This window comes from Falco cherrug, chromosome 12, assembly GCF_023634085.1.
Source record: "Falco cherrug isolate bFalChe1 chromosome 12, bFalChe1.pri, whole genome shotgun sequence".
Lineage (NCBI taxonomy): Eukaryota > Metazoa > Chordata > Aves > Falconiformes > Falconidae > Falco > Falco cherrug.
Genome location: NC_073708.1, coordinates 32,123,708 through 32,150,392, shown reverse-complemented (window position 1 = coordinate 32,150,392; position 26,685 = coordinate 32,123,708). Strand labels below are relative to the sequence as shown.

The 26,685-nt window shown below is 42.0% G+C and overlaps 3 protein-coding genes across 17 annotated transcripts in view; 2 read left to right on the top strand and 1 right to left on the bottom strand.

The window, feature by feature from the left end:
* The window catches only part of DOCK7 (dedicator of cytokinesis 7), a 107,009-nt gene extending 106,405 nt beyond the window's left edge, over window positions 1–604 (top strand). For all 7 annotated transcript variants that reach the window (XM_055724500.1, XM_055724499.1, XM_055724498.1 and 4 more), the window contains one exon: window positions 93–604. In XM_055724500.1, the coding sequence (XP_055580475.1) occupies window positions 93–135 (43 nt within the window). In that variant the 3' untranslated portion in view covers window positions 136–604. The remainder of the gene's footprint in view (window positions 1–92) is intronic.
* Window positions 605–3,746: 3,142 nt separating this feature from the next.
* Window positions 3,747–17,036, bottom strand: USP1 (ubiquitin specific peptidase 1). 3 transcript variants are annotated; one of them, XM_055724513.1, is made up of 9 exons: window positions 16,898–17,036; window positions 16,391–16,620; window positions 15,133–15,256; window positions 14,700–14,807; window positions 14,065–14,225; window positions 12,873–13,576; window positions 11,586–11,750; window positions 10,232–10,433; window positions 3,747–5,344 (listed from the first exon to the last, which is right to left on the bottom strand). In XM_055724513.1, exons 2-9 carry the CDS (start codon window positions 16,558–16,560, stop codon window positions 4,615–4,617), a joined length of 2,364 nt encoding a protein of 787 aa, XP_055580488.1. In that variant the 5' UTR covers window positions 16,561–16,620; window positions 16,898–17,036; the 3' UTR covers window positions 3,747–4,614. The 3 variants fall into 3 exon arrangements, with proteins under 3 accessions (XP_055580488.1, XP_055580489.1, XP_027662816.2); XM_055724514.1 differs by lacking the exon at window positions 16,391–16,620 and having other exon boundaries at window positions 16,898–17,026; XM_027807015.2 differs by lacking the exon at window positions 16,898–17,036 and having other exon boundaries at window positions 16,387–16,563.
* Window positions 17,037–18,198: 1,162 nt separating this feature from the next.
* The window catches only part of KANK4 (KN motif and ankyrin repeat domains 4), a 36,094-nt gene continuing 27,607 nt past the window's right edge, over window positions 18,199–26,685 (top strand). For all 7 annotated transcript variants that reach the window (XM_005440439.3, XM_055724506.1, XM_055724509.1 and 4 more), the window contains exons 1-5: window positions 18,199–18,329; window positions 19,553–19,686; window positions 20,967–21,067; window positions 22,443–22,577; window positions 24,015–24,214. The gene's annotated coding sequence lies outside the window, so the exon portion shown is untranslated. The remainder of the gene's footprint in view (window positions 18,330–19,552; window positions 19,687–20,966; window positions 21,068–22,442; window positions 22,578–24,014; window positions 24,215–26,685) is intronic.

The following is a 26,685-nucleotide window of genomic DNA, read 5'->3' as shown; positions in this document are numbered from 1 at the left end:
TACCGGAAATCAAGTACAAAATCAATCATCTGATGAGGCTTCTTATTTCATCATGAAAATATGAGCTCATCATTGTATTTTCTCTCCCTCAGAGACTCCTTCAGCAGGATGAGCCTTCGCAAAATGGATATCTAAACAAGTTAAAAACCAAAATAAAATGGCACTTAGAATTAAGGTTTTGAAAAGAAAGAGCCTTGTTATCAGCGCTGGGAATCAAAGAAGTTTTATTGTGAAATAAAACTTGGACTTCGTCCTGGACATCCCACACACCTCTTCTTCCATCAAAGTGTTCAGTGGCCAAAAATCATTCTGAATTGTCAAATGTAGACTTATCAATGTTTGAAAAAAAATCATGACAGTGGTATCCAGAGTGTTGGTGATAAGCTGTAAACTTACCTGTTTTTTAAGGCATTTTTATGACTCAAAGGTACACTAAACGCATTTACCTTTATTTATAGCATTACCTAATGTTAAATTTATTTACATTTAGTTCATATATTTAATTTATATTAGGACCATACGCAAATGCATTTTTGAAGTTTTTAATGTAGTGATGATGGTTATTTTGATGGTACTATTAAATATGTGAATGTTTACACTTTAATTCCCTGTGCATTGGACTTCAGAGCTCGCCATCCTTGGGAAAAAGGTTCAGAGAAAGGTAAGTCTTACAGTAACAACTTCCTAACCAAGTGGTGATTTTTTAATTATTCCTTTTCCTTTGTAACTCTGAGTACAAATTGCTGCAAAGAGAAATAATTCCATCTGTGGCCATCAGAAGAATGGAGGCACGTGTTGTTACCACTTCACCTCGTTTGGTACCGGTGAAGTGGAGTTTCAGCAGGACTTCTGTGTGTACGTGGTCATTTCCACCAGCTAGGAAGTCCAAAGAGCACAGTCATCTCCTCGTAATTTTGAATGTGCAATTCATCTTAGCAATGTACATGCAACTAGACTGCTTTTTGTGTCCCTTTTTCAATTTAAAAACTTAATTTCATGGGGGAAAAGAACATAAAAGGACTTCATATAGTTTAAGTTAAAAGCTTACATAGAAAGCATTCTTTGCATTGTTACTTACGTAAAGAAAAACATCTGTTTTACAGCCGTTATTTTGGTGGCTAACACAGCACTTCAAGGAAACATCATTACTGGAGCTGAGTACACAACTCCTACATCTAGCCCTTTTTATTTTTGCCTCTCTGTATTGAACAAGATCCCTTGGAAGAGGTGGTATGTGATTAAAGACAAGCTTATTCTCTATAATACCTAAATATGCATCCATATACATATATACACACATATATATTAACCTTCAATTTTATAAATATACCTTTTATGTATATAAAAATAGAAGAAAAAAATGGCATTTATACATGAGCGGTTAAGATCTCAATAATTATACATCATCGCTTCCAATTTGTATTTGAAACTGAAATTGTTTTTTTACCTTCAGTTCTAACATACACATTCCTGTATGTTAGAAGATGCTGAGGGTGTTTCTTTGGGGTTCACCCCTTCTATTTTAGCAGCTGGAGCTGCAGCATCGGCACCTTTGTGCATCAGCAGGGAAGGTTTAGGGTGGGGAGGGTCTTTGTTATTCTTGATGCTTATTTTGAGTGATTAGTGGCTGACCATCACCGTGCTCGTAGCAGGAATATCGTACCGCTGAGCAGGGCTGGAAAGGCACTGTGTGTGGGAGCCACTGCGGGCTGTAGGTGCATGGCCTGCTCCAGCGGGACGGTACCCCGCGGGATGGTGCAGGGCACGCTGGCTGTGGGGACAGGCAAGTGGTACTGCCAAGTTTTGCTCCCTCTCGCATGCTCTTTCGTTCCAACAGCTTCACAGCGGCGGTGCTTTTGGTAGCATAAATATGTGCTGTGCTCTGCTCAGCCTGCTGCTCCCTGACTGTTTCCTGTGACCACAAGTAATCCTGTGTTACAGGGTGTAACACTGGGAAGCCTGCATGGAGTTTCTTGCCTAAAGCCAACAACTCTAACCTAAGCCTCCCCCCCTACCCTGAGCCGCTGCAAAGGCCTATTGCAAACACTAAGGAAGGAGAGCGTTGCTTTGCAGAAGTATATGAAGAGGCATGTGAAATATTTACGAAGTGAAAAAGGTAAAAAAAAGCCATGAAAGAATGAAACCTTCATTTAAGTAGTCCTTGTATATTGTTTCTCCAGCTAGGAAAGCATCTGGCTTAATCCAAATTTGTATAAATATCTTTTGATTTTACTGGGTGGCCCCACCTCAGCATAAATCTGACTGGCTTACCAGTACATAGAGCTCGACAATTGTGCCAAACTCAAGTGTAGCATCATGGACGTTTCAGCCAGGTTTTGTTTTCCACTACAGCGAACTGTGGGATGTGAGTTGCAGGGGGGGGAGTGACTAGTTCAGGAAGGGTGGCAAGTGCTTTACTTAAGAAAGCCTCCAAAAAACTGACCCCATCCTATCTATCCATATGCCAGAAGAGTGGGTGTTTTCTCATTCAGCATATTGCAGCTGATTGTTTTCTCTTCAGCTGCCTGCAAAGAAAGTTTCTCTCAAGCTGTATAGCATGATGGAAGGCAGCTGGATCTTCCTTTGATTACACTGAGCCAGTATTTTGTTGAATGTAGCAGCGTTTTTGTTTGCTTGGAACTTTTCCTGTTCCTACAATGGAATAAGATAAGTCTCGGGTCAAGTGTGGAAAAATAAACTTTCATTTGCAGGCTGAAATTCAGCAAACCCCATACTGCAGGCAGTAAAAAAAATAGCATTCTGTAATGTGATTTGGCTACCCTTGCAAGGTAAGATTACTGTTCCTTTGTAAAATGTAGCTATTTCTTTGGTTTAGACTATGAAATTATTTGTTATGGTGACAATGCTTTGGAAGCGGGAAAGGTCTTAATCTATTTGTAATTCAAGATTTTTCTCATCTGCTGAAGATAATTACTACAGACATCTATTCAGCGTGAGTTCATAAGCAACTCTAAATTTAGTCCAGCTTTTAACACTCTTTTTCTATTGACAGTACAAGCTTTCTAGACTGAAACATATTTTAGTAATACGTCATCATCTAGGATATACTGCAAAAATCAAGGCCTGTACAAAAATCAGAGGTCCACCATAACACTGAAAATACACTAAAGATACTTCTCATGAGTTACCTCAGTGTTTATACTACCTTGTAGTAAAAGATTGTAAAAAAACTAGGTATTGCAGAATAGACTAGGTAGAGGTTTCCTGGGCTTATACTGTAAATAAATTATTTTTTATATGAAAAAGTTTACATATATCCAGAAAACTAGGGCATACTCACATCTTGCATATCTTTCCTTGCCCCTCTCTGCAGCAGCACTTCATTCCATCCATCCAGCAGTCATTCCATGCATCACATGACAGCAGAAGTAATATTGAGTCATATTTTTTAAGATTCTAATTGTCTGCAGTTTATAGGACTCATATTAACATTTTAGCATCTAACAGATGATTTGGGATTTTAATCCCTAGTATTTAGTGCCAAACATATCACTTGGTTTTGCAATAATCTGTTTCCCTTTCCCCTTGCCTCTAGTCGTCAAGTGCCTTTGAATTAGGCTTGAATTAGGATATGCTGTAAAAGAATTTGTTAAAAACCAGTGAATGTTATTTTTTTAAAGCACTTTAAATCATCCATTCGCTAAGACAGTTTCCCAGCCTTTGTGTGAGACTGCCCAACCACTTCCACTTTCTGCTTTTCCCTCTCCAAACACAAAAGTCTGATCTAGTAGTCTCAGATGCGTATCATAAATTTTATTTCATATATACATTCTTGACAAAGCATCAAAGCCAAATGCTTTCGTTTTCCCACCTTTCAGTGAGCTCCAAGTACAAATGAACTGTTATAAGATCACCACTAAGTTCCAAATTCACCCAAACAGATATGCATATTAGAGGGCTTTACTCTTAGAAGTACAAAATTATTTTAATTACACTACACACTCCCCCTGTTTTGAAGTATTAATCACACCTATTTACACTTTGCCCATTTAACACCTATGCAACAAGATGCAAATTAGACCATTCAAACATTTCTATTAAGTTCAGTTCCTTCCGATACACTAAACAAGGTTACAAGACCCTTTTCTTGTGCTTCGAGTTGCGCCGAGCAGTATAGAACTGGATAAGGAGAATAAACCACGCTGATTACCCAAAGACTAAATATGAAGTATTACTTCCCAAGTTACAAAAATACACAACTTCTGATGAAATTTGCTAGTTAATATACATTTACTCCAGGATATGAATACAAATAACTTTTATTAAAAAAAAAAGCTAATAATACAATAGGCATGTCTGAGACCTAGAGTTGTGTTAAAACCACTACTGTGTACTGTAGGCATCATTTAGGAACTATAGAAATTGGTATTTCTAAAAGGCAATTTCACTATTCTCCAGCATAAAAGTTAATATGTGAGTTAAGTTCTATGTCATGGTTTGTTAATTCAAGTTGAGCCACTTACACCGAACAAAAAGAGCAGAAACATGATGATCCAGTAGCTTCAGAAACAGCCATTTCTTCCAGGTAGTTTTGATGCAAATCAGACCAACAGGTGTATGCAAATCCCTAATATTTACAGTCAAAATACAGTATCACTCTACAATCTTCTTATAAAACAGTAGGTAAGGAGTTGATGTAGAGGACGACGTTGGAGAAAGAGAATTCAGAAAGTCCTTTTCTTCTGTGACCTTCACTTCAGAATCATCAAAAAGCAACCACTTCCCTTCATACTCTTTCAGGCTCTGCAGTACATACAAAGCTTTGTTTTCTAGTCCACTGGAAGCAACACCATTCTGCTCACCGTGTTCTGTGCTGCACTCCGCGCTTCCGTTACTACTGCTAGACTCGGGGTTTCTGTTTTCAGTAACTACACTAAGAAACTTCTCGGGGTTAGCAGGTTTGTTGTACAGGTCGCAGTCAGACTTGCTCTTCTGCCCCCCAAGAAGTCCGACAGCTTCCATATTCTTTTTGTTCAGAACTTTACCCGGCTGTGTGTTTCCATTGACTCTAAAAGAGACTTCGCCATCGTCGTAGTCTTCAGTAACAGTTCTTGCCTCCTCCTCGTTCAGTGGTTCTGGTTTTATCATGTCATACATTTGGTCAGTGATGAAGTTTCCCTTATCTAACTCTAGGCTATTAAGATCTGTAATTTTGACAGAAGCTGTGTAGTGTCCACTACTAATGGTAATGCCGCTGTGCATTACCACTGCAAATAATCCATAGGTGTCATTGGTTGGCTTTGTGCTCCATTCTTCTAGAGACAGTTTGAGAGGCGTCAGTAAGGGAGTGTTTATCTTGGATAGTCCACCATAGCAATCGAACCTTCAGGAGAAAGGGAAAGTTAAAACCTCTTGCTACAACAGCTGACAATAAACACTACTGTAAGCAGCCCATATATTGGCTCTATATGTTTTTCCTTCTATTAAAAAGACATGGGCGATTTGAATGTGAGAAGTTGCTCGCTTTTCAGCTTGCTTATCATGAGCCTGGCTCAGGCACCCCTGTTCAGCAAAGAAATTTTTACAAGTATCTACGTTAAATCTTACAGCCTTGTAACTATTTATTTTGAAGTCCCTTTTTCTGAAGTATTGACTAAAGTTAATTTTTAAATGGTAACGATAAAGGGAGTTTAGCGAATTGTTTGGTTATCATTTGTGCTTCTGTGCATGAATACTTGCACTTCCCAGACACCACCCTGCATTCCAGATTAAGAAAAAATTAAAAACACTCTTCAGCATCCAAGGTCGAAGTAAACAGGGTTGGGTTGGAGAGTTTATTTTTCTCTCCAAACCTTTGAACTAAGTAAAGGCATACAAATCTATTTTACTTTCAACTAGTTTTAATGTCACTCAGAAAAACTGAGTAATTAACTTTTCTCAGGTCATCTCTGTGCACTGCAGTATACTGCCAATGCTAATGCAATGATTATCTAAAGATTAATAAATTACCAACTCTTTCTTATTACTAGGGAATCTTCATTAACCATCCTATGTTATTGGGTTTTTTTAAACAATTATCTATAGCTGCTTTACTTCCGAAAAGCATCCAGTACTCCATATTCAGCATTCCGTTTGTAGCGCACACATGTACAATGAGAAAAGTTTAAGTCCTCTCATTACAATAAGAATCTTTAAAGAGTTTGAAAAGAAAGTAAGTGTTGGATCTTCTACGTTATTGCGTATCAGCCACCTTGAATGATTCTGATCTTACATGATTTACATATTACATCAGCCCAATTTAATTTGCCCCTTTAGTTAACAATATGTTATGATCCTAGTAGATTTCAGTGGTGATTCAGTCTTGCTCAACCGTTAGGGTGTTGCAGGGAAAGATAGAGGGGAATAAAGACCAACCCTGTAAAACTTGGGTTCCAAAGAGCTAACTCCTATCACTCAACTTGCATTTTATCACAAAGAAAGAATAACTTATCTTTAACCCAAGGAAACTGTAGATATGCCGTAACAGTATAAGCATAATTGCAGTAACAGAATATTACTTTTCTTTTACTGGGTTTAGTTTTGACTCTGCTGTGCTTCTAAACATTTCACTAACATTCCCAGCCATAAACGCTTATAAACATAAATACATTTACACACACACAGATGGCCTCAGTCACTCAAGTCTAACTGAAATCTCATTTTAAACCTAGGCTTACCATAAACATTTGACTACACCAAAAGAAACACAAAAGAGCATATAATCAGAAATTATATAACTTAAATCTTCTGAAAATCCCTATTATTAGTAGCCAGAAATAGAGATATTCAGAAGTGAGTCAAGAAACAGAGAAACTGCTTGCTGATACTCTAGATCAGAAATCCAGTTCCACTCAATCACACTAAGACAATCATATTAACATAAAACATTAAAAAACAGGCTCTACCTTTCTTCTGAATGAGATCCAGCATCAGAAAGATTTGGAGAGGAGGAAATAAGAGAGGAAATCTTTTCCTATTAGCTTTTTGTTCTTCTTAATGATAAGAATCTGAAGACAGAAAAATTGCATGCCAAGTACTCTGCCTCCTGCCATCTGCACTGATGCACAGTAGTTCATACACAACAAACTTGATTTCTGCAACTACATCTTTTGAGGCCATAAATTCGTGGAACTTTACCCACTGTACTGAATTAACACCTCAAGTTATTATAGACCCTTAAAGACTTAAGCTATTTAACTGCAATGCTTTTAACACACGAGGATGTGAAGCACTCCAAATAAAGACTTCCAGCGGTGTAAGCACTGTTGTCGCTTATCAGCCAATGTGACTGTAATGAAACCTAAAGTAAGCCTTTTAAAATTAAAAACGAACAAACAAACAAACCAATCACCTGCTCTTACCTGATACCACTTCGACAAAAATCTAGTTTTCTCACCAATTGTTAAATTCATATAGTGGAAATGCTTAATTAGATGTTACCAGTTACACGTTTCTCTTAATAGGTTCACATTCTGAGCACATATGGCCTAGCATTTTTCCCCACACACACAGACTTGCCAAAGACAATTACTCATCCCCAGGCAAGTAGATTTGCACACTGGCTGCTTTATTTAAAAAAAACAAACACTCTGCAAGCCAGCATCTAGCAAAGATGAAGCAAATCCCTACTAACTGAAAATATTTACATTACCATTTCCCTCTGCTACATTTCTCTTCATTTATTTCAAACTCAGTTATCAGAAAACTCGGTAGAACACAACTGAGAAGACAAGATTTCAAATTTACATGGGCACTGAGAGAAGTTGTATGAAGACTCTTCATTTAAAAATCTTAGTTTAAGTTAGAGAAACAGTCTCATTACTTTTAGGGCAAACCGCTGCCATCTCACATATGAAATGCATAGTAGTTTCACGGTAAAGGTTACAAGTTTAAGTAAGTCAATTGGGGGGAAGTTCCATCAAAGCTTACTGTTCAACCACCACCATAAGAGTGACTCTGGATATTATGGAGTAAGCCAGTGCTTTGGCTCACAAGCCTCTGCTCCTCCCAACTTGATTTGCATCTGTGCTTTACTACTCCAAATCAAGATGTTTAGAAATGACATGGGTTTGCCCAAGATAAAATGTCCAAGCCAAAAAAACAGGAAACCATCTTCTAAGCAGTTTCAGCTTCACCACAGACTCCAATTCTACATCTGATTTTTCCACTCTTACTTCCTTAATCTCTGGCAGCTAGCACTTGGCAGAAAATGTATGACATGGTTCAGAGGACACATAAGGAACACAAGAGACTGGATTCAGTCTGACCCAGATATAGGTCTGAGTATTTTGGAGCAAGGACCTGAAGATTGCTAGGACAGAAGAAGAGGTTAAGTGATTCAGGAGGTGGCTGGTTACCCTACAAGCTGCAAGTACTTCCTCACAGAGACAAAAAAGTAGCAGCTGTAGAAGCACACTGAAGGCAATATTCAGGGTTCCTTTCAGGTGAACATCTCAGGTCGTGGTTTTTTGATTGGCCTGTAATCATACTAGAATACCATCTCACACCAAGGGCTGCTCAACAATAGCATTAGGATTTTTAAGAAGTGCGCAACTTTTTCTCTGACTTGTTGTGACAGTCAAATAATACGCAGAACAATGAAAAGACAATTTTGTATATTATGACCCTAAACTTGCATGAAAAGAAGTTAGCAGACATTGCAGAGACAGATTAAGCTTCCTTTCTACTTTGTCAGAAACTTAGATAGTCCTAAAACCAAATACTAAAACCAGCCAGAGTGAGAATTCTAGTTTTAACCTTGGCAAACTACATGTAAAAGTGTCTTTATGTAATCCTTTACACTAGTTACTTTACAAATCTTATTTATTTATATTGACCACAGTCACCAGCATTTGCTTACAGAGCATCCTCTGACAAATCATCTGTCAGCTAATATCTGGTATCTGTATACTGCCAGAGGCCCCTATACACTTCCAGTTCTACAATACTGGGGGGACAAATACCCACAGAAGACTTCATGCATTACACTTCCTACTGGCAAAGGTGGCTCTGAAGCTCTCAGGCCAACTAACAGGGAAATGCAAAGCACAGGCAACTTGGTGGATAAAAGGCCGAACTGGTTTGTGCCCAAGTAACTTCCTGCACATCCCAAAGTAACGCCTGGGAGCTACGCCTACCATCAGGTTGTGAAACACAAGCTGCAGCACAGAAGCATGCTCAGCTCTCCAGCACAGGTGCCAGCTAGTGGGATGCTGACACCAACACAAGTTTCTATTCTTTTGCTGCATCCAGCAAAGTATTGCAGGTAGCAAAAGTCACATTTTAGTGAATACCAGGAGAGGTTGAAAATACAGGCCAAGTCTGCAAATGTTACTAAAATTGTGCAGTTGCTCTCAAAAATGCAATTAATGGTGTGACAATTTTCTAACGGATCTGGGGGAGTATTTTATAGTTTTAAGAAGTTTTTCCTGATGAAGCCTTCTGTCATTTTTCATTATTTGAACATCAGTGGATAAATAGTTTACTACACAATGCTGTGCTTAAATTGTCATGGCATTGTTTCATTTGTGTACAGTACCATAGGGACAGGTATTTTGTTTGGGGTTTTTTCCCCCTCCCAAAGAAAATCCCTAAATTCCTAAGTATGGAAGAAAAAAAAAAAAGTTATAGAACACTCTCATAAGAATAATCTTTCAAAAAATAAGGTTTTCCACAGTATATAACATCAAAGTGATTGCTTAGTAGTTGAACATCAATAATGTTGACATTATTTATTTTTAAAGGAATTGATCAATTTTTGTAACGTGTTAACCCTTTAAAACGTTTATCTCCTGACTTTTTCCAAATTTTAGTACTCACATTCAGTTAGAGACCAAAGTGCTACTAGCTATGATCATATGACCGTAAAATTCAGATTTTTTCTCATTACTTGTTCCACTGAAGTACTTAAACCTGCCTCTAAACTCACACAGACAGGTGATACAAAAAGTAAACACTTTAAAGAAACATCAGGACATCAGGCTGTTGTAAGAATATAGGTAAAACAATTTTTGTTAAGAAGTCTCCTGAAAGTAGATTTGTAATTTCTGCCACTACTGGTAACAACAGAAATCCTTTATGAAATCAGGGGCTGTGTCCCACTGATTTAAGTTAATTTCAACCTAGAAATCTGCTTTCGCTTTTGGAAAAGTTACAATATTTTCATCTCTTCTGGTAAGATTTCCCTTCCTTCAGCACACTGTTTCGTAATATAGTCAATCTGCATACTCACTCTAAGCCACTAGCAGCAAAGCACTTCAAATGAATTGTTATAACTTCAGGCATTTTATCGAATAAAAGGCTGCGTTCTGCTTCTGTGTAATGATGGCAGTTTTCGCAGAAATATTTATCCTCTCCCACAATCCTTTCCACTGACGCAAACTGCGAAATTGCCCATTTAAGAGTCTTCATTTCTGGTTTTGGCTCTGGAGAAACTATAAAAGAGAATCATTACATTCACAGATAAGCTATTATTCACGTTTCCAATGCACCCCAACAGAATAACAACAAAACAAAATATGTCAAGTTAAGGCATGTTCAAAAACAACTGTCAATGCTGTAAAGAACACTCAACATGTAAGAAATAGAAGGTGTATTCAAATCTTTGAATCATTTCAGGAAGTGATAAAAATATCACTTAATGGATATTATTACTCAAAATCTATGGTTTTCCCAAAGCTTGTGTTCAGATCACGTACTAATTCTGTTGCCACGTCCAGAAACTGGCTGCATGTATTTGAGACCAGAGTTTCATTCATTAAGGCAAACCTCAAAAATCACCAGAAAGTGCCCTTTCACTTTTCACATTTTCCATCCCCTGACAGCTTCACACTGCTGATGACAAGATCACCTACAGTGCCCGTAGCATTTCACATACGAATGCCACCACACACACTTCACACTGAAGTCCTTCGGGAAAACGGGATGGGGCAGCAAAAATACAAAAAGCAGCTCCAAATTAAGTCCACGGGAACTAAAATTGTTTTCCTTAAACTTCTGAACTTCAAAATATATTGTTGCCATGCTTACTTTTGAAAGTAACTAAAAACTATATATAGATCACCAGAATTTGTGAAAGATACCAGGGGACTAACATTTACAAATATAAAACAAATGCTATTGAAGTAACAACAGTCTGAAACACTGAAAAAAAACCCAACAATTTTTTACAGCAAATGAATAAAAAAAAAAAAATCTGGATTCTAATTTCTTTTATTTTTGAGACAAAAATGCAGATATTTCTTATAAAATTAAGAAAATGCAGAATTTCTTATCCAGGAAGAAAGAGAAGACCCAAATCAGAGAAGATAAGTATTTGTAAGCAGGAAAACACATACATCAGTGAAGGAATGTAAGTAAGTCCATGTTATGTGTTAAGATCTGAAACAATTTTAATACTATCTGGACCTGTCTACATTTCAGCCCTGTGTTTCCAAAGTCTAAAGTTAATCAGGACGAGAGATCACAGAACAGCCTCTAATTTTAACTACCACAAACAGGAGCAGTTGTTCCTTGATAACAATGGCACTGTCCTTCCTCAGTGGAAGCAGAAACAAACACCACCATTCTTTTTAATAATTACTTACTTTCAGAACTCTCTTCAGTTTTAGGAAGTTCATCTTCTTGCACTGGAACACTGATGTCCTGAAAATCTTCTCTTCTTTCAGTAAAGCACTCGCACTCCAAGCATCTTGTTCTCAGTACTAACTGGCCCTGGAACAGCTTCTCCACTAGTTCAAAAGCAGCCAGCTCTGTACATAGAGAAAGTATATGCCAGATCACTTATCAAGATGCATTTTACTCCAAAGACACTTCAGAACCTGGCTATCCTTGGAAAATCACCCTGTTACAGACATGGCCTTATGGGGATTCCAAACAGGAATAACAAAAAAAAAGAAGAGGAAAAAAAAACCCAAAAAAAAAAGATGACAAGGGCTGCTTATCACATTCAATTTTCACAGTATCATCTACCTAAATAGGAAGCCTCTTTCTTTTGGCCCTCAAATTTCAAATTCTGTTTAAAGGTTAGGTTCTTCTTTTATACTTGAAGTGTGATGGTGTCACATACTGGAAAAATCTGTCATCAATGCACTTCCTTCTTAGCGTGGACTGTCGGCCTCCTTATGGAGCATCACACTTATGTTTTCATCTGGTTTCTATGTATTCTCAGTTCTCTTCTCCAATGCTTTCTAAACTTGTTGGCCAATTTTAGTCACATCTGCTGAAGAAATACAATCTCAACAGATTCCGCATGCCTTCAAATTTTTATAAAAACTGGCGGGTGAATCATAAACTTCCAAATTAGTAAGTACCAAATACATAGCAAGGCCCTTCCCTCAACAGGTATCTTCATTGACAACAAAATCCATACCTGCCAGCCAATTAGCATATATAATACATCTGGTGTCTTTCCTAGTTCTTGGGAAGGCTGGAAACATGGAAGGACTAGAGGACAGGGAGGGGAGGATACTGTTTGTAAAGACTTGAGACAGGCGGCCATAGCCAATGGGGTTTGATTCTGTTTGCTCCTGAGTAATCTTCCTTTACATCTGGAATCCACTTGCTATTTCTACATATGACAAGTAGTCGCAGTAATACAAACCTGGTAATATACTGCTTTTTTATATTGTAAAATGATTACATAACGCTAGAGAAATACTCATTAAGATCTAGGCTGAACAGGTCAAGTTATTTAAAAAAATAATTACAAACATGTATAAAAATCAATTCTCTTTTATAAAAATCTTTTTCAATTCCTGAAAATGTAGTTTTGTAATTAGTGCTCTGTTGGCTATGCAGTCTGCAGGCTGACTTCCCACTCATAGTGATTTGTTATTCATAGTATCTTTAATCCCATACACTTGTTCACCAACCTTCCTTTTTTGGTTCTTTTTCATTATGGCTTTCCACGGGAGACGCTGGTTCATGGTATTCTTTAATATTGTTACCATTTTCGCACTTTACAGATGACTCTTCAAGCTCACCGTCGTCATATTCTTTCCCTGGGTCTTTGGATCCCAAGTTTGTAGTTAACTTTCCTAGACTATAAAATTTAGACAGGATACTAGGCTGTTTGCATGAAGATTTTAACCAGTTTAATCTAAGCCGTGACTTCTTCTGTGTTGGCTTTGCGCTCTCATTTTCACTGGAACACTTGGCAATGGCATCAGTTTGATTTTCTAACTTTTCTCCTGTTGCTTTTCTCTTTGACCTGGTTTGTCTTTGATTTTCTTCTGCTGCAATTTGCTCTTTCGACACTTTGGATTTTTTCTTTACATTGCCACCCTCAGCGTCACTTTTTCTTTTCCCATTTCCTTTCAGTAGCTTGTCTTCAGCCAGGTCTCCAATGTGGCTACTAGGTACATTCTCCTCCTCCTCAGCAGGGTTGCCAGTTCCATTGCTTTCAGTATTTTGATTAAGTTTTTCCTCGAGTTGAGCTGTAGGATCTTCCATGGGCAGTTTGTTCAATTCTTCCTTCTTCAGTAGCTGACATGTTTCTTGAATGTTACCCAGGATACACTGCAGAACTTCCTGGGCATCGTGCTGCAAGTAGCCTTCATACATAGGGTTGAGCTCTCTATTAAAAGTAAACGAGCAAAACAATGAAGACTAGTTACTCTCTGCTTACTGGCTAACATAATTTCTATTTAAATGAGGGGGTTAAAATATAAAATCAGGGGAGGATCCTCTCCAGGCCTAGAGAGGAGTCCGCTCTGTCACAGAGAGCCATGGGAAGGTGGCTACAGCCTTACGTATTTGAACACACGTTTAATTGCAACACAGCAGCAGTCCCTCTCAGGTCAAAGAGAAAACGTACATATGTAAGGCTAAGTACTGTTTTAAATCCACTGCTGGACTTAACAATATTTTTTTTTTTTTTAATGAAAATTTCCTTTCAAGTTTATGGTATCATGGAGGTTACAATAAACATGAAAAACTTACTTTCTGTAACAATGGCCCGAATTTAAGACAATCTACCTTCCACAAGTGTCTAATGCTGTGCAATGATAATGACCTCAAAACTTCAGGTGGAAATTCTGACAACGTATTTAAGATAATTTGTACCTAAGGGTATTTAGTAGCCTTCGTGGCTGAGTAGCAAGTTCATCTGTGTATTTTTCTGGATTTAAGAGAAAGCTGGCTTGAAGCTGCTCGACTGAAAGAATCAATGAGTGCAAACTGCAGATTAGTTCATAACTTGCCAGTGGATCTTCTTTACAATTTCCCTGTAATAACAATATAGAAAGAATAAACATACTTGCAGTTTTGTCTGTACGACAAGTTAAAGCTTTTTCTCTCCTGCACTCAGTTTTCTCACAGACATTTGACTGATTTTTTTGTTTGCTAATAGGAAGCAGATTTCAGGCAATATATTGTTCTTTTGCCAGTAGAAAACAAATACAAAAGCTAGACTAGCCATCATTTTAAAAACCCAAACTCCAATGTCCATCCACAGAAAGTACTGTATTATAATTATCTTAACATCAGAAGCACAGTGAGCTATCTTCTTGAATTTCTTCTGTCAACAAACTGTGCTTACAAGTTTAAAGACACTCTGAACACAAGTTCAAAACAACTCAAATGTTATCTTTACCCAAAATAGCACTGTAGAAAACAATATAGTCAAATTTTCATTACACTTCTGGCACGCAGCCTCACTTGCAAAATTACAAGTGAAGGAATGTAGTGAGATACATTACCTTTTCTGTCTTTTGCTCTCCTTCATCCTTCAAAGTTTCTTTCTTCTTTGAAATGATGTTATATAAATGTTTTACTCCAGTTTTAAAACCAGGACAAAAATATAATACCTGAAAGCAACAGTTGGTAAAGTAAGAAGTTACTCCACGTACATATCCACGTTGCTTTGCATCTCCCAAGGCTACTGCACAGCACACAAAGATGCAGGACTGTTCATAGCAGGGAGGTACCCAGAGTATGTAAATTGAATAATTACCCAGTCAAGGCAACCTGCGGTGCCCACATTTCCTGCAGTATCATCTTTTTTCCCCTGCTGTAATTAGATTCCCTTCATACTACATCCAGACATCTGTGTACTATCAAACTACAAATCTCATCCATTTGCGTGTAACCAAGTAAGATCACCCTTTCGAGGCACCCTGAACATGACCTTACCTGAAGTACGCTGTTAAGGTAACAAGTGTTACCCAGATTGTTCAAGCCCACAAAAGGCAACATGTTGTCTTTTTTCTCACAGCTAACGAGCGAGGGAAGCTGTGCTGCAGGAACAACCTGATCACTATTAAACAAAGAAAACAGGAAAATAGCACGTAAGAGACAATTTTTGAAAACTACTTTCTGGTATGCATGCCCATCTCTCTTCTGGCCATCCACCATCTCGGAGCTAGCTTACAGCACTAATGATTAATATATACAGACCAAAACCATGTCAGGAGTGTTTGAGAGTGTTCGTATGGCTACTCTAGGCACTCAAACACAGGCTGTAACACTTCCCTTCAGCAACCTACACAAAAAGAGACGGGTTTATAAAGAAGCAGGCAAAGCTGCTCTCCGTTCCAATAGTTTTCAAAACTTATCAGGAGACCAATCTAAGGAACCAAAAAAGTTCTCTTTAAAATACTTTTGCATGTTCTTTGTTCATTCCAAAGGCAGGACTAAGAAAAACATGTCTAGCACATATTTTCTGTTACTGTCGCCTCCTCCAGATTCCCACTTCATTTCTGGATGCAAACCAAAAGGATAAACACAGAAAAGATTAAAAAAAAAAAAAAGAACCTGGCACGTTATATACAGCGATTAATGCACCATACTGACACAACAGAACCAAATCTTAGGCTTCAACACATTTGTAACTGACCATGATAAAGCAATTTTTCTTTTTCCCACTTAAGTTTCCTCACTACCTGCAATGAAATGAGTTGACAGATTTGCTCAGGGCTTGAAACACCCTAATGAGCTACAGTAAGCAACGCAATCAATTCTTTTCCTTCCAGCAGAAATAACCTTTAAAACTAAATGTTTTTTCCATTAAAACTCAATTTTGTAAAAGCCTACATTTTGACATACTTTAAACAAAGCAGCATCCCAGTAACTACCTTATTTATATTAACTTTGAATAGCGTAAACTTCGTCAAGTTATTGAAAAGTCTGTATCAACTAAATGTCCATAGCGTGGCAAAGTTGTTTTCTTAGAATAGTTATAGAAATTTACTGCAGCAAATGGCTAGTTTGGTTTGATTAACTTGCTGCAGGGTTTACTGCGTACGTGCCGAAGCACGCAGCGATGCACGAACACACGGCTTAGAGTGGTCGGAGCAGCCGTGTTTGCCCCTTACACCAGAGGCCCGCTGGGCTACCGGGCTACCTTCACAACTCGCCAGAAACGCTTATCCAGAGCAGAACTCTTACATACATCTCAGCGCCTCTGAACTCCGAACCCTTTTGCTCATTTTCCTGGGACTCTGTAAAATCCAGCGCTCTTTTCGCTTCCTTTTTTTGGAAGAGCTTCAGCGAAAGCCTGTTCTTCTTCGAAGGGCTGCCTCTGGCGGGCCCGGCGCTGTCACTCGGCAAGACCCCGGGCATCTTTCCTGGGGCGCGGGGGCGCGGCCGGCCCGGCCGGGAGGCTGCGCTGGGCGCTCACACCTGGCACACACACGCACACACACACACACGCGAGTCGCCGTTTACTTTGCGCGGGGGGAGGAAGCGGGAGCGGAGCGCGGCCCCGCAGCCCCCCGCCCCGGGCTCTGACAGCCGCCCCCGCCCCGCGGCAGCGCGGCCTCCCGCCCGGCCCGGCCCGGCCCCGCGCCGCCCGCCCTCACGGTCCCGCCCGCCCGGGAGGCCGCTCGCCCGCCGGCGGCGACAGCGCGGCGGGCCCCGGGCAGCCGATGGCGGCCGCGGCAGGGCCGCCTCTCCTCACCGCTACATGGTGGCACAGCGCGGGCCGCCGCCGCCGCCCGCCAGTTGCCATGGAGACCGCGGGGCGCCCCGGCGCCGCTCTCCCCACCACGGGAAACTTGGCGCGTTTTCCGCGCCGCCAGGACCCGCGCCCTCACCCCTCCCCGCGCCCGGGTGCCCGCGGCCGCCCCACTCCAACGCCGGAGCGGAAGCCGCCGCCGCCGCCCGCCAGCACCGAAGGGCCATGGTGACCGCCGGCAGCCCGTCTCCCACCGGCTCACGGCGGCCGAGAGACGCCTCCGCGCCCGCCCCGCCGGCAGCGCCGGGGCCGCGCCGCCGCCGCCGCCGTCAGGCAATGCGGCAGGCAGCCCACGGGGTCCTGCCTGGGCGCGCGCGGGCGCTGGTAACGGCCTGGCCAAAGGGCTCGGGCTCGCGAGGGGGGATGGGAGGCGGCTGGGCCGAACCATTCCGCTGGGATTCCCCCCCCTTCGGCGGCGGTGGATTGGTCCCGCTCTAGCATCGCCCCTCCGCCAATCACAGCGAGTGGCGCGTAGCCCTTGGCGGCGTCGTTCGAGCGGGCTGAGGTAACGGCCGGGCAGGTCGGCGCCTCGGTCCCCCCCGGGCCCTCCCGCCGGTCCCCCCCGGGCCGGCACAGCCCGCTGGAGCTGGGCGGCCGGAGGCGGGAAGCGAGCGGCAGGCGAGGCCGGAGGCGGAGCCACGCCGTCCCTCAGGCCCCTTCTCCCGCCCCGAGGCCCTCGGCGGTCTCGGCGCCGCCCGCTCGCTCCTGAGGCCCCCGGGCGTGCGTCTGGCAGCCCCTCGAAAGCCCGCTTGGTTTTAGCGGTCGTGCGCCCGCCTGGCGGTGTGTGTCGCTGCGGGAGGGACGTGGCTCGCCCTAGCGCGGAGGGGAGCGGGGCAAGGCCTGCTGTTGCGGCCTTCGGAGCTTCCCTTCGCCGCTGGGTCTGTGCGGAGAGCAGGGGCAGGCGGCCCCCGGCCCCTCCGGAGCCTGGGCGGCCCGCACGGCGTTGCATCATAACGCACTGGGGATGATGCGTTTCATGATTCAGCCCCATTTTTTAAATACATAAAGTGGCTCTATCATATGCTTCCCGCCTTTTTCTCTGCTCATCCCCCCCGCCACCCCCACCCCCCCTGTAAACCAGGGATCACACTTGTAACTTGGGGGAGATCTGAGTTAAAAGGCTTTACCAGCACAGCTATGAAGAATGCAATAAATCATAGTTCTTACTCAGGCTGTTAAGACTGCAAAAACCTCTGGTGTAGGGATCAATATGCTCACAAAAGATGGTATGTGGGAAAATAGTAGAGAATACTCTGTTCTGCTCTTTAAACTGACTCCTGCAGCGAAGGTCTGCTGGTGGGGCTGTACCAGAAGGGTAGCAGAAACCTTTGTGCATAAAAGATGCCTGCATGACTCAGTCTGGCGATGGTTGGGAGTAGGTATGTTTATTGACTGTCGCATAAATGTGGTAGCCATAGCTTCATCACCCTGTTTACAAAGGCCTTGTTCTACAGAGAATACTTTTTTTTTTCCCCCACCAGGCTAAAGATGCGTTTTAAAGAAAAAATCTTTGACAAACTAATGAGAGCTTGTAAAATACATCATGTTACCTCTGGAAATGTATCAAAGTACATTCTAGGCCCTGTAACCCCATCAGTAGATGCCGTCTATGCTTAACCCAAAGGGAAGGGCACTTTCATTTTTTTAATAAAAAGAATGAAATATTTGAAATCTCATGTCAGCCTTGCAACAAGGCAAACATCTGCGGAACACACAATCATTCTGTTTATGATGAAAGACCTCAATAATTTGTGGCTTCACTTGCTGTGAGTTAATGAGGTCTTGTCTTTACATATACAATGACTTCCACATTTCACAAATTCATCTGGCTCTGAAAATTGTTCTTTATTTACTCCATATAAGGCCTTATATTTTTCACAGCTCTCCTCTGGCAGGACTTGGGTAGTGTGAGATGAAAGAAACATGAGGGAGGCTTTGCTGTAGTAAATACATCTTACAAAACATGAATCGGCTACTTTTAAGTCTATATGCTGTGTTGCTATGTCATTTAATATTGGCCCTAAAGGTCAGAAATCTTTTAAAGATTCATCTTTATCTTGAGAACTAAGGAACTCCATGTGGCAATCACACTTTTAAAGCACTGGTGTTAACAATTATATTAAAAGAAAATCCTGTTAAGCTAAAACAGTTGTTTATTGAAATGGCATCCGTGACTCCACTGGAGAACTTCTGTAAAAGTTTTCTAAGTTATTCAGTAAGATATTTCGTAGGATTAGTTTCATAACTGACTTTAAACCATGCCCAGACCTAGACCTTAGCATCCCTTCACCTATATGTTGACCTAGTGGGATTTACAGAGCTCTGAAGTTGGCTAGATACTGAGCTCCCGTTGGAAGTCACTGGATTTCCCAACCTGAGTTCTGCAGTATGACATTTGGCTCCACTTAGCAAACGTTGCTAAGTGAATTTAACACTGCAGTTAATAGACAATCAGGACTACAGAGGTTCTTTTGTATGAGACAGCAAGCATGTGTAAGGAAGTCTTATCCAGGTGGGTGGTGCTCAGACGTCATGTAACTGCTTGGTTGCTTAATATTGTTATCCCTTAAATCTGCTTTATGCTGCCAGTTTGAGTAGCCAGCTGAGGAGTCACTTCACCAAGAGCTGGAAGGTGCTGGGCAATCAAGACAGGATGAAATCTCCAAGTGTTTGGACCTTGAATCAATAACAGGCTGGAATAAACTCCAAGGGCAGGAGTCCAGTTCCTCCAGGTAGGCTTGTGTTCGATATGGCAGCACGTCCTGACAGATCTTAAGGCAAATGGCATGACTAAGGCTGTTTATTACTTACTAGTATTGTGTTTTCATAAAAGGCCGCCCTGTCAAGTGCGTGGTTTGCAGTCTGCTTTAACAAACGTGATAAAAAGACTATTCATGTCCAAGGATTTTACAATCTGAGAATCTTAATTCCACATGTACAAGCGTAGGGTATACTTGTGCCTAGGAGCACCATCAGTGACTTTGGAAAACCTAGCTTTGGGTTTAAAGTTAGGCTTGTGAACATTTACATGCTTATGGTTTTAACCTTCAGGTGCAGTAACAGAGTGAAAGAGGGAAGGGAGGTGTTAGCAGAGAGTATTTTTGCAGACGCTGGAAGTGTACACAGCTTTTCACATGGTAGTTATGGGGCTTTGTTCTGTGGGATAATGAAGTAGTCAACTCAGTTTGAATAGGTATAATGATTATTTTAATCAACAAATACATCTGCCACACAACGAATACATCAAGTAAGTACAAGACAGTAAAGTACCTCTCAGTGTACTTGGTCAGCACACATTTGGAACAAACTTTACCTGCCCTTTTTTCTGAAGCGTGGGGTCTGTTTACAGATGCCCCTCTTCAAAGAGGCTTCTGTGTCAGCAGCCCAGTAGATCTCAGTATCAGTCTTCTTCCTGAATGTGTTTTACTTTTTCTGCTGATTCCATATAACCCTCATCCTGTTCTAAATAATATCTCTCCCTTAACATACTCACAAATTGTTTCCTCATTCCCCATCATCATTATATTGACCAAACCATACATACTTAATTTTTTCATCTTTACTTGTAAGTTAATTCTCTCTGGCTTTTAAAGACAAAGTCAGTATAATTATAAGAGACATTCTGGTTGGGTGATCTTTAAATTCCCCTCTGTCACTTGTATGGAAAACTGCAATATACAGACTGTAAGAATTCTGTAACCAAATTTGATATTCATTAAAGCATTAGTTGCTGTTGATTTTAGTGTACTTAATTATGTGCCATCAAGTGGTGGTTTACAGGCCAGTGCAGTTACAGGATTTTATAATTTGGTCCTTTCATCTTGTCCTATATTTTTTAACCATTGAAAAGGACGGGAATTTTAAGATGGTTCTTGAGTAGAAATCAGCAAGATGAAGAGAAGTGATGTCAAGGAGATGAGGTTGTTTGGGCAGGAAGCCACAGGACAAGAAGTCGAGGGCACAGCAAGATAGGCTGCCTGCATCAGGTAATCAGACCAATTTTCTAATACAGGTGGCAGCAAGACTTGAACTGCATTTGAAATATAAGAACTACAGGAGAAGTCAGGATTCTCTGTGCATTCCTGGAGGTGATTTCAAGTCAAATGACACAAGGTAATGCTTGGTGCATTAGATGAGTCCTTATAATTGGCTAATTTTAACAAACGCTCCAAGGAGACCTGTTACATTGATGGGTGGGGTGAAATCTTAGCTGCGGTTCCATCAGCTGATTGTTTTTTTCAATTTGGCAGTGCAGTCACACCCCTGCCTTTGCTTTCTGACATAGCTATACATGTGTACATCACCTGTAATTACAGTCCAGGTAATTAATCATTGTGTCTGAAGGTTTACGGCACATGAAGCTCTCCAGGCAGTGTCACCACTTGGCATACCCAGGACAGCTTGGTTAGCCAATCCATGACTCGGCATTAAAAAATACCAGTAAAGCCATGATTTATGTTTAGACGGAAAATACAGAGAAGCAGAAGGTCCCCTCATAGTGTTCAAGGCCAGGATGGATGGGGCTTTGAGCAGCCTGGTCTAGTGGAAGGTTTCCCTGCCCATGGCATCTAGTTGGAACTAGATGGTCTTTAAGGTCTTGCCAACCCAAACCATTCTCTGATTTTCTGATGCATTGGGAGGCGGCTGCATCCACCAGCCTGACATGGTGCTATGCTGCCTGAAAGCAGCCACAGAGCTCCATCTCAAAACCAGCCATCCAGCAGCATCTCTTCTCACTTGGAGAACTACAGGAGAGAACCCTCAGCTTAGTGACATCTCCCCTTTACCAGCCTTTCACCCTCTCCAATTTTTAATGCATCCTCTTAATATATGTCTCCCTGTCCCTTGTTAATGCAGGGAAATTTTTCCAGCAGGTAGGTGCTCTGTTTAAATGTAAGGAAATGGGGACTTATTTTTTTTCTGTATCTCTCCAAAAATAGAGTAACACCTAATTAAATATTTATGGCAGCTTAGCGTGCTCAATAAAGGGACTGTTGTCTAGAAGCCTCCGAAACCTTGGCTTTTTACAATAAAGGGGTGTTTCAAATACAGACCAAAGATGGAGCAGGTGCAAGAGGCAGTAATTACATACGTATGGTCCTGAGACACTCAAACATGCAAGATTAAATTAGGTCTAATACTATAGACTTAACAGCCATATGTTATAAAAATAGCTGCACTGGGAAACCAGAAATCTCCACAGACATAGCCAAAAATAACCATATGAAATGCCTGGAAAGAGCAGATTCCCCAGAGGTGGGATTTCTGGACTCTTAGAGGAAGTCTCCAGTACACAGCACTATCCCCTGCAGGAAAACACCTCCACAACCTCTGGCTGTTGCTGAATCACGTAAATTACAGCAACTTCCAAACCCTGCAGCCATATTGGTGATAGGCTTATAAATCTGTCAGGGTGCCCGTATTGGCGGAATTATTCTGTGAATTTTGTGAACATTGCAAATTGTATGTGGACAATGTGCTCTTTCAGCAGGCTCAGAGCACCCAGGGACCTCCGCGCAGGAAGGTCTGCAGCCTACGCTGGGCTCTCCACTGTTGACACTAGCAAAACCTATTTCATTCATGAGGAATATGATTCTCCGTCAGACGCCCCATGGCAAGAAAGGTAAGAAACCATTCACAAAAATGAGAATACTGACTATAAAATGTCAAGACAAGACTGACTTCAGGTGAAACAAATAGAAATTCATATTTAGGACTCTTACTGTTTGGTGATCCACAATTTGTACAAGCTCTGCCCCCTTTCACAACCGGAAACACAGGAACAAATGTCTGACTCACTTTACCACCCTGGAAAGGAAATCTGACTTTTCCCACAGCAAATACTCGGGGACCGTGACAAACCGTAAACTGTGCCTACTTGACAAGCTACATCTGCTTTCAGAGGATCTCAAATAATTTCATAATCAGTTTTTTTTAACTTCAATACTGTTATGTTGGTGCACGTGGGAACAATTTGGCCACTGTAGAACTACAGTCCCTTTGAGAGCAGTACCTCTGCCTGGTTTCTAGTAACTGAACAGGATGAGTTTGTGCGATTTAACATCAGACTGGGGAGGTCAGGCAGCAGCAGAACTCCTGTCTCGTACCAGGGGTGGGATCTTCTTCACCAGATGTTGCTAATGTGGGTCGCAGAGCAACTCCTTCCCACCTGGGAGGGACTCAGGGGTTACAGCAGCTCGAGTCTCTGCCATGTAAAACCTAGCCCATAAGCTTTACCTGTGTGGCCAGCTGTTGTCTAAAAAGCCTTAGATTAGGCATCCTTAAAGATACAGACTTCAGGAAAAGCAGGAAATAATAATTAGAAATCGCCACAGTTCTGTGAGCTCCACGGTAAAGCCTGCAGTGAGCTCCTTTTCTTTTCAGCTTCCAAAAGGCAAACATCAGCTTGGAGGCCTGAGCCACAAGCCACGAGCATGTCAGTGTGCAAACCATGATGTGCGCCGCCGTGCGGGAGGTTTTATTGCCTTTGAGATCAAGATGTATAGCTCCTCACACCACAGGCAGCATGCAGCCTTAGCTCTCATTTATATCTCTCTTAACTTAGAAGAAAACACAGTTGGATGTGATCTACAAACTTTCTGGCGCTATATATACATCTATTATACCTAAGAAAATAACAGTAATGACACCCATAATGGATAAAGCAGATTAGTTCATAACAATATAACCATGTGGTTCTGTACACTGAAAATCTGCCGCAGGCAAGGTGGATCTGCGGCCAGGTCTGAAACAACATTTCTCCTCAGATCTCTTTGGAAGCTAAGTTCTGTCCTGCAGAAAGAAGTGATGTTCTGTAAGTGGTCCCATTGCATCCTTAGGGGTGTTTTCCCTACTTTTTGCCTGTCTATGCATATTTTCTTTCTCGACTCACAGCCTGCTGCTCCGTTTAGTATAACATATGGATCCAGAGCTTTGCCAGTAGCAGAGGCAGCGCTGTTTTCCGTTATGGGCTGGAATTCAAATGAGAGGCCAGCTGCTACCTTACAAACCATAATTAAAATAAAATAAAAATAAAATCTCTCCCCATCTCTGTTTTTAGGTCGAAATAACATCTCATGGAGCTGTAACTCACTCCTGGAAGCTGAGACAGAAAGAAACACAAGCTGCACATTCTTGCACCATCTGCTGGTAGCATCTCCATTGACAGCCATACCTAGAATGGATTTTGTAATTGCTCTCAAACCTGGAGGGATACGTCCACCTGGAGGGAGACCACTGCTATGAAGATTCATGATTCAGGTGAGGGCTTGTTAGGTTTTAAAAAAATACCAAACTACAGACAGTCAGTTCTGCATAGCAGAGCCATTTCTGCCAGATTTTTAAGGAATTACACAGCAAGGCCTCCGTCACCCCAGTGTAGCCACATCAGGAAGGGTATTGCAGAGCCCTTTGTGTCTCTGCAGTGCAGGACAGACCAGTCTCCACCAGCTGTTGCTGGCAGTCAGCATGAGCCATAGCACCCAAAGAAGAGGCCTAGCCTCTCCGGCCCCGTAGCCTGCTGCCTGCAGCTGGCTGTGGTCAAGTGTCTCATCACCCTCTGGACAAAGCAGAGGTGCAGACAGGTCTGTGCTGGCCCTGTAGGAGTGCTGTGCCAGGTCTTGTCCCCATCACAGAGCCATTCCCTCCAAAACTGCTGAACTCCCTGCTGGAAACTCTCAACTGAAGAATGGGATCCAGTGATGCCTCTCAGGTTCCTTGCCCGTCCCAGAGATTTAATACATATTAAAATTAAGCACAGTGCTTTGTTATTGTCAAAGACATCATAATGTGAGTAAAGTGAAGGAATCACTCCAGTAAAGGTGAAACGTTATTAAGTTTTTATGGTGTTAAGGAGTGTAGGAAGAGATCGGTTCCTCCTTTCTGCCCCATCCCTTGGTACTAGAAGGGGCTGTACCTTCTAGTGGAGTGCAATGTCAAAGAAAACACACAGGAGAGTGATGTCAAAGAAAACAAATGTCTCTTCGTGCAGGCTACCAGTCAGTCTGCCAAGTTCACAGCTCCAAGAAGACACAACATTAAATGTCCTTGTCTGGCTTTTAAAGAGGGTTGGCATTTCATAACAAATAACATCTTTGTCCATGGGAGGCCTGCGAAGCTGAGGCGTCACATTTCACCCCTCAGCCTGGAGGACAGAACCACAGGAGTCTGGGGAAATGGTCTTCTCTAGGGGCAGCTCATTGAGAGTATTACAAGTTGTCCCCTAAGCCATCAGCCACTAAACCATTGTTAAGGCACAGAAACTCCTAGCATGGTGGTCAGTGTGAATTAGTCAGACCATCGCTTGGACCAGAGTGACAAATCCCATAGGACTAAAAATCCAGAAAACCAAAGCTAAGGCAGGGAACAGCTGAGCATCTCTGTTACGTGTGTATGTGTTCTCTCTCCTGTGGAGAGCTTCATCACAGTAAGCCCAGGGTCATGAACACACATATGCCCACTCCCTGTGTAGCTGTCACACTCAGCTGCGATCACTGACACGAGCACACCAGCCTATGCTGCCACTGGGCTGGGTGAGGGTGTGCAGGCAGGGCAGTCTGGCCTATGCTGCGGTGCCAAAACCTGCTGGAGTGCCCGCTGCCTCCTTCACCTAGAAATCAGAGCTGCAGCTTGTCACCCTTCAGTCCTTTATTGCTTTCCTCTAAAACAGAAATATTCTGTGTTCCTGGCACACAGTAAAAGCCAGCACGCTCGACACAGAGCTGAGGTGCTGAACGAAGGCACTTGCCTTCGATGTGATCTTGTGTTGCTTTCAGTCAGTATGGCAGGAAAACAGCTCTCTTTAATAAGAGACACATGAGAGCAGCCAGTTGGCAATACATACAGCACGTAGGGGTATGCGCCCCATGGGTGTTGCAGACCAGTGCCGAGCAGAGCTCTTGTCCTCTCTGAGTAACCTGCCCATTTGGGTGACCTGTCGGTCATGGAGCTCTGTGCCGACCAGTTTACTCAGTCTCTCACCATGCTTCCCTTTGTCATGTCACAGTTCCTGCACAACCTCTGTGCTAGCTAAATCCATGTTCTGCATAGTTGATTTCTTCTACCCTTTTTTTTTAGTGCAAGTGGTAGTGGAGACTGGGCTGACTGATAGAAAACAGGAACAGAAAATACAGCAGTGAAAGTAGATTTACAGAAAAATGGTAATTGTACTTTACAAGATACACGTTTAACTGAAATGAGAATTTCCTTTTCTTTAAGTAGATTTGAGGTCTATAGACAAATGTCTGAATTCCAGCTGTGGCTGCACCAGTGCTGACTGCACTGTAAGCAATAGCATTTCTCGTTTATGCTTGCAAAGATGTAGCAGTTTCTTTCAGGCAACACAACTGTAGCAAATTGATTTGACAGACAAGCTCACATGGTGTGATGTGAACATTAGAGGAGTTGTCTATGTGTCATAAGGAAATGAAGCATTTTCTGTACCTATTTGGGGATCACTGGATGCGCACAGCCCAGGACAGCGTGGGGCTGGCAGCTTTTGAACAGGCACGAGGTTGGCTCCTCTGTCTTCTTGTCCCAGACACAGAGTCACATCTACCCTCCACATCTTTTCTTGCCTGCATCCAGCTGGCTGGGCATGTAGGGAAGCATGAATGCTTGGTTTGGCATGTGAAAGGGGATGCACAGTTAGGGAAGCACCTCAGGTGTTTTTCAGTGTTATGATAATTATGGCATGGTTCATAAAATCTTCCCAAATCAAGATACTTTGTTAG